The sequence below is a fragment of the Crocuta crocuta genome, unplaced genomic scaffold, assembly GCF_008692635.1.
Source record: "Crocuta crocuta isolate KB4526 unplaced genomic scaffold, BGI_CrCroc_1.0 scaffold167, whole genome shotgun sequence".
Lineage (NCBI taxonomy): Eukaryota > Metazoa > Chordata > Mammalia > Carnivora > Hyaenidae > Crocuta > Crocuta crocuta.
This window is the reverse complement of record NW_027532406.1, coordinates 5,345,341-5,352,479: the sequence shown is the minus strand read 5'-3', so window position 1 is coordinate 5,352,479 and position 7,139 is coordinate 5,345,341. Positions and strand designations below refer to the sequence as shown.

Here is a 7,139-nt window from a genome sequence, read left to right as displayed (position 1 = left end):
GCTCCAGGCCAGGAAGCTCAGCTGCCAACTCATTGAACGACCGCCTTCTCTCTCCCAGCAAGGGGGGGGCGGGCGGGGGGGTAGGGGAGAGAGCCCTCCGGCCTATCAAATGGATTCTGTTGAAATTACAGTTTTCAAACCAACAGCTCGGGGATAGTCATGGCCTGCACACACGTTCTCTTTGGCCTGGACCATGTTTGGCCATGCAGGTTTATTTATTTATTTATTTTTTATTTTTTTATTTTTTAAATTTTTTTTTTAATGTTTTATTTATTTCTAGGAGAGAGAGAGACAGCGTGAGCAGGGGAGGGTCAGAGAGAGAGGGAGTCACAGACTGAAACAGGCTCCAGGCTCCGAGCTGGCAGTCAGCACAGAGCCCGACGCGGGGCTCGAACCCACAAACCGCGAGACCATGACCTAAGCGAAAGTCGGACGCTTAACCGACTGAGCCACCCAGGCGCCCCAGGTTTATTTTTACAAACAGAAATGCATTGCTCACAATCAAAGAAGTCAAGGTGGGGTTTCTGGTCGCTTTCAGAAACCCGAGAGCCCTGCCAGCCCCGGACTCAAGTTCCTGCCTGGGAACGCTTGGCGAAGGAAGGCAGAGCCGCGGGCCCCCTCTAGGTAAAGCATGTGCTCTTCAGCTCTGCCTGGTCCTCACCGGTTCCTGAGGCCACCCGGCCGGGACCTGAGTGTCTGTTGCCTCTGATCACTGAGCCCGTGCCACTGTTTCTTGAATTAAAAGTTATGAGGGAAGCAAAATATTTTGGGTCCCCCCGTTTCCAGCCCTTTTGGAAACCCACCCCAGGCCACCCCCCGGCCACCTGTCTTTCGGGGTTGCTGATGTGGACGTTGGTCTCTAGGGCCACGTCTGGTGCCCGTTCTCTCCTCTCTGCCGCAGCCATCACCATCATGGTCAATGTCACATCACCTTCATTAGTCCTCTGACTGGCTTTGCACACAGGAGGCAGGTCCGGACAACCCTTGATCTGTCTGAGGGGCAAAGCTTGATGCATAAAGATGACAGAGCGAGGAAGCAGCTGGGGCGGGCAGGGCCAGACCCGACAGGGTGAAGAATTCGGCGTGCCAGCAGGGGCTGTGAGGGAAAGGCGTTCAATGATACCACACAACCTGGGAGGAAGGGTCTCCTCACCGGCTCTTGACCCAGGCTGTGGCCTGGCCCCAGCTCATTTCCAGGGCTTGAGAAGATCAGGCAGCGAAGGCAGTTTGGACAGGAGACTCAGGGCCGGCCTGTGAATTCAGCCACTTCGTTGGGGCAGGGGGGCAGAAGTAAGCCTCAGTCTTCCAGCTAGTGGGTATATGAGCATCGGTCCTGGCTCCGTCCGTAGAGGCCTTTCCAGCCAGGCGCACGTGCCCTCTCCAGGCTGGCTGTTCTCACCACACTGGCCCGCTCCGGTTTCCGGGAAGCTCCCCCAGCAGGCCGCGCGGAGCGTACTCCATACAGGTTACCCCCGTCAGGTGAGGCAAGCACTTGGCATGGTAGGAGAATCTCAGGTGGCCGTGGGACAGGCCGCACTTGACCTCATGCAGGCCAGACTGGGGGTTCTGGTCACAGGTGCCCAGGAGGTCGTCGTCCCAGCCGTGGTCTTGGTCCCAGACCTGTACCCTCAGGGGGCCCCCCGTGGACAGCGTCACGTCCCCGAAGTCCAGCCGCGTCGTCCACCTGGGGTTGTTATCGTTCCACACGGTGTCCACCCTCATCTCCTGGCCTCCGAAGAAGACCTTCAGGTAGGCGTCCGTGCCGGAGAAGTTGTCTCCCCACAGGTCCGACGCCTTGAAGTTCATGACCTCCAAGCGGGCCAGGCCCCTCTGCCGGGGGCAGCAGTCCTGGTTGGTGACCGCCGAGCTGTGGCAGACACACTGGCACGGGTCATGTGGGCTCTTCTGCTGCCCCGGCGGGCAGGGCCTGTTGCAGTCTTTCCAGCGGGCCCTGTCCATCACATACTTGCTCACCGCCCGCCTCAGGGCCTCCCGCCGCGGGTCCTGGCTCTCCAGGAGCACGTGCAGAGGCTCCAGGGTGTAGGCCACCAGGCCGGGGCTGTCCAGCAGGGAGGCCACCCAGGCCGAGAACTGCTCGGGCCCGGCCTGGTTCCCAAACAGCAGGTCGCTCACGGAGGTGTGGTGGCCGCCGACTATTTCGGAAAAGCGTTCCCGGTAGGTCTGGTGGAAGGAGGTGGTTATCTTGTGGTTCTTCTTCTTCTGCTCACAGTTCTTGTATTCTGCCGACGACTTGGCACGGTCGCTTATGCTGACCTGGGCCTCCACTGTCAGGCAGTCCTCCACCTCTTTGTCTCTGAGCCCGTCCAGGGCCAGCTCACAGGTGCGCAGGGCAGTGAGGGCCGAGAGCCGGCCGCCCAGCTCCATGGAGCGGATGAAGTGGGTGCCGTAGTTGGAGATGAGCCTGAGGTAGTCCGCCTCGGTGGAGGTGTTGAAGTCGGGGGGCAGGTCTCTGACGGCCCTCTGGAAATTGGGGTGCAGTGGGGGAGAGTGTACCAGATGAAAACTAAAGGGGGAGAGAAACATTGGATGGGCAGGCGGTGGTTAGTTTTTAGTTTCCCTGCCTCGGCCATCCCTCAAGATTGCCCAAGGTCACATGGAAGTGATAGAAAAAGTGATAGAAAGAACCAGGTGGCCCGGCTCCAAGGCCGAGCTCTGACCCAGTGAGTCGGCCAGGAGACCCATTCTGTTTGCCCCTTGGTAACCTAGGTATGCTGAATGGGTATTTCTGCTCTTCCTTTTCAGATTAAGTTGTTTTTTTTTCTTTCCTTTTTATTTTCTAGTTATAAAAGTGACGATAAGGCCCTGATGGTGAGCCTCCAGCTTTGGAAACTAATCCTGTGCCTTTGTCCCTCTGTCCCCTGGATTGGGTTCCTGACAGCTCTGGCCACACAGGCAGGAGGCACTCTGTGGTGCCTTGAAATCAGAGTGGTTGACTCGGGTCCTCCACGGAGACCATGCATTTCTGGGGTGTGGGACCTGTGTCCCTGAGGGTTGGAGATGTGACTGGCATTGTTTGGCTCTGGGACCCTAATTCTGAGCACAGAGCCTGACACATGACAGACAGGAGTTGTGACTGGATGTGCGAAGGGGGCCCAGTGATGGGAAGTCTCCCGCCAAGTTTCCTGCCCACAGGACAGAGGGGACTCCGTAGATCTGAGCGGCACCGTGTTGGCCATCTTGGCAAAGCCTTGCTCACATCTCCTCCACCTCTCTCCCAAGGCTCTTCCTGTTCAGGGATGCCACGAAGGAGGCCCGAGGGCACTATATACCCAGTGTGCCAGTTCCTCCTGGTGGAGGCCACCTCCAAGTCCCCACCCTGCCACTCCGGGCCTCCTAGACCCCTCCGAGTTTCCCACACCTTTTTCCAAGCCCCTCCACACCACCTGCGGCTCTCTCACCTGTAGAAGCGACATTCCACCAAGTCCGTGCTGAAGCTGTACTGGTCCTGGTGGGTCTTCTGGGCAGCGAAGTTGGCTGCGTGGGAGTGTGAGCCGGCCACGCTCACCTGCACATTGACGCTGGGTTTGGGAGATACGTCCAGCCCCAACCGCCAGTCGTTGCGGATGCTGCTGGCTGCTTCTTTGGCCACAGTCTCGGCGGAACTGGCCTTGGCCCTGAGCACTCGGCGCTGGCAGCCTGAGCCCTGGGCACGCCAGTCGGTCACGGCCAGAGGCAGGCGCTGAAGGGCGCCCGGCTTCAGGACGTTGTGGCAGAGGGTACAGGTGCCATCGGGCCGCAGGTAGTTCTCCGTGTCCACCGGGAAGGAGCCCGAGCGCCTGAGACTGGTCACGTCCACGCCCTCCCCAGCCAGCGCCGAGCCAGGCACAAACCGCCGGCTGCGCCGGCACTCAGAGCGGGTGGCCGTGTGGCAGGGGGCTGGGGCGGGCGTGGGCAGCAGCAGGAGGAAGAAGCCCGGGAGGAGTACCCAGGCACCCATGGAGCTGCGGAGACCGGGGCGTCTGGGCTTCTGGAAGCTGCGGGCAGAGGTATGGGGGATGCGCTATCAGGGTGCATGGGACAGAGAGGGAACGAGGTGTCTCCTTAGTGACTGTCTGAGCTGCAGCGACCTTCACAAACCTGGCCCATCCCCCACGTGTACAGATGGGCCCAGGATGGGAAGTAACTTGCCCGAGGTCACACAGCCAGGAGGAGCCCCTTGCTAGGGTTTCATTATTTAAGGCCCAACGGAGGATCCACACTGATGGCTTTGTCCCCAGGACCACAGATGTTGCTGGTGGGGACGGGGCTCTGCACACAGAGGAGGGGACAGAGAGCAGATATAGCAGACTTGGGGAGGGACCTGGGACTCTAAGGAAGCCTGGATTCTAGAGAAGGGTCGTTTAGGCCTCAGAACAAGCCAGGCTTTTCCCACCCCGCCTCTCCCATTCTCTGTTGGTCTCTCTCCCACAAGCCCATAACAGAATTGGACAAGAAACAAGGCATTGCCCTTATTCTCCCCACCTTCCCTTTGGGATCTGCTCCTGAGCCTCACAGGAGAACAGCGGCCCAAATCTGGGTGTGCCTACGGCCTGGCATCCCATGTGGGGAGGGCCGTTAAGTCCCCTCTCCGGGTCTCCTCGTGTCCACGCCACCTCCGGCCTCCCTTGCCTTGCTCTGCGGATCTCAGGCCGTGTATGTGAGCTACTTGTGTATTGCCTCCTATCAGGCAGCCATCAGCTAGAAGCGTCTTCCCTATTTTGAGGTGGCTCTGGAGCCTCCCATGGACCTGTTTGTAATCTGGTCTCCATGCTCCGCCCCTGTCCAAACCGGATGCCTCAGAGGCCTGTCCCTTCCAGCACCTGCCAGGGACCCCAGACACAGGGGGTTCACCCAAAGGGGTCACTGGGGTGGGGGCTTCCAGGCGATAGGCAGGCCCCAGAGAAGTAAATAGGAGGCGGGAAATCTTTCAAAGGCCCTGGGGCCATCCCACTTAGGAGACCCGCATGGTTCATAAGCTTAATCCTCGGAGCTCCATCTCCAGGCTGGTGCTCATCCTGTTACCTCCCAGGAAGCCTGCTTCCAGCTTTCTGAGAGGCTTTCCCCATCAGCATTTGACGGGGCCTTACAGACGATGCCTTGTAACCTCTCCGCCTTCTGCATGAGGAAACTGAGGCCCAGAGTGGGCGTGAGGACGCTCAGCGAGTCAGTGACAGAGCACAGTCTCACGGTCCCGGCACTTCCTGCTCCATCGGGCTCTTCCCCAGACGGAGCAGCCTCACTCCCGTGCCCCTCCGTCCCCACCCAGGGGCTCTCCCCTGCCACCCGCCTGCCTCCCTACCTGGAGTCCTATGTTGAGACGGACGCTCCTGCACAGATGCTCTCTCCCCCAAGAGAGGCTCCTGAAATGGTGGCGTCAGCCCCCAGGAAGGCTCACCACACGGCTCATCACCCAAGCCGCTGTTCACATCACTTCTGCTTCCTGCCCCGCCCCTCCAGCTGTGGTCACGGGTCCCCCCTCCGCTCTCCCCTCCCGCCAGCACCCACCTTGTCTTCACCTCCTCATCCGGCCTTCCTGACAGCCCTCAGGAAGTGAAGCTGTGATGGCCGGAGTCTCATCCAACAAGGAGAGCTGCCTGGGGCGTGGGGACCCGGGCAAACAGGTGAGGCTTAGTGTGGAGCTAACACTGGGACTTTGAGATTCAGCTCTGGGGTTGCTGGGCAACTGGGAGAGTCCCCTGCTTTTGATCTATGGCCTCCCATCTGATGCATGAGAGGCGGGACAGCTTGGGAGCTCACCACGGGGGCTTAGGAGCCCATGGCCTGGGTGGGACCAGCCCAGTTATGCTCTATCTGTGTGGCCTGGAAGCTCCTTTAGCCTCTCCATGCCTCAGTTTCCTCAGCTAAAAGGAGCGGTCATTGTAATGTAGACCCTCCAGGTTGTGAAGAACAGGGGAGTTACTATGCGGGAAGTTCTTAGAAGAGTTTCTGGCCCTGAGCAAGGGTGAGCTCATGTGACCATTCCCTCCTCCCCAAGCAGGGGGGACAAATAACCCCCCTGGCCCACTTCCTACCCGCACCTACATTCCAGCCCCACCCAGGCTCTGAACCCCAGATGGTTTCCTGTTCCCCCCTTTTGTGAGGGGGAACCAGTGGCCACATGAGTCCCCAGCCCCTCCCCAACCATGGCCTGAGGGTGCAGCCACAGGGTGGGGGGGGTGGACCGATGGGGAGATAGATGTGGGTGGGACCAGAGGCTTGGGGTCTTCTTCATCCTCTGTCTTACCTGAGGTCAGGGTGAGGTCAGGTTTCCATGGGTCGAGTGACTCACAGAACAACTTCTGGAGGCCCAAATCACACTGGTCTGAGGTGAAGACAGCTGGGTGAGTGGGGGACTGTTCTCAAGAGTTTATCTTCCAACCGTGCAGTGACAGGAACAAATAGCCACAGGCCCCAGACCACGTGTGACACCATGGGGTTCATCCCTTGAGTTCATGTACTCCCTAGAATGACCTGCTCTTACGGGAACAGGGGCTTACGCGCCTTCTCAGAACTCGGCCCCATCTCCTCCCCTCCACGTCCCCCTCTGAAATCGTGGCCTCCCGACCCCCTTCTCTCTGCGCCTTGTTTTGGAACACAGGCAAAGACAGGAGTTGGGTCGTTGTTTGCACGACAGAACGAGGACTTACGTTACCGTCTTTGGCACTTTTAAGAGGTTGTTATTCAGTAAGTGCTCTGTGCGGATGAGTATTTCTGGAGTGCTAGTCAGAGAAATGTATGCCATTTTTATCAACGTAAAAGGTAGCATGATTAAAATAGATCGATACTTCTCAAAATCAGAAGTTCAGAGTGAAATGAAATTTAAACAGGGAGAAAAGGGCCCTCCACGTTGAATAATACTGATACTATTGCACAAATAAAATTACATGGCTGCATTTAAGGAATGGCTGGGGCCACGCCGTGTTTCTTTCAGGAGCATAAAGAATAGAAAAATATTTAGAATCTAGTCTGGTTCAAAACGTATCTGCGGAACGCCCCCACGTTATTGCTGCTGTCATCTTCACATAAAATAACATGTAAATAACAACAAAAACAACAAAAAGGTCAGGGTGCCGAGGCTGTGATTTTAGCTCTGTAGGAGGAGACAGGTGAGGTAGAGGGGACAAGCTTCTCGTCCCAGC

General features: G+C 58.1%; 1 protein-coding gene across 3 annotated transcripts; it reads right to left on the bottom strand.

The window, feature by feature from the left end:
• Positions 1 to 211: 211 nt before the first annotated feature.
• On the bottom strand, positions 212 to 5,539 carry PRF1 (perforin 1). Of its 3 annotated transcripts, none has more exons than XM_077778590.1 (3): positions 5,506 to 5,539; positions 3,420 to 3,995; positions 212 to 2,524 (listed from the first exon to the last, which is right to left on the bottom strand). In XM_077778590.1, exons 2-3 carry the CDS (start codon positions 3,956 to 3,958, stop codon positions 1,396 to 1,398), a joined length of 1,668 nt encoding a protein of 555 aa, XP_077634716.1. In that variant the 5' UTR covers positions 3,959 to 3,995; positions 5,506 to 5,539; the 3' UTR covers positions 212 to 1,395. The 3 variants fall into 3 exon arrangements, with proteins under 3 accessions (XP_077634716.1, XP_077634715.1, XP_077634714.1); XM_077778589.1 differs by lacking the exon at positions 5,506 to 5,539 and adding an exon at positions 5,300 to 5,359 and having other exon boundaries at positions 3,420 to 4,021; XM_077778588.1 differs by lacking the exon at positions 5,506 to 5,539 and adding an exon at positions 5,300 to 5,359.
• Positions 5,540 to 7,139: the final 1,600 nt, after the last annotated feature.

What these genes read in the sequence shown, in the direction of transcription:
- PRF1 (XM_077778590.1), bottom strand. Translation starts at nt 3,958, where the DNA reads ATGGGTGCCTGGGTACTCCTCCCGGGCTTCTTCCTCCTGCTGCTGCCC. An exon ending in GTGGAATGTCGCTTCTACAG is followed by an intron (nt 2,525 to 3,419) that starts GTGAGAGAGCCG and finishes CTCCCCCTTTAG; the next exon opens with TTTTCATCTGGTACACTCTC.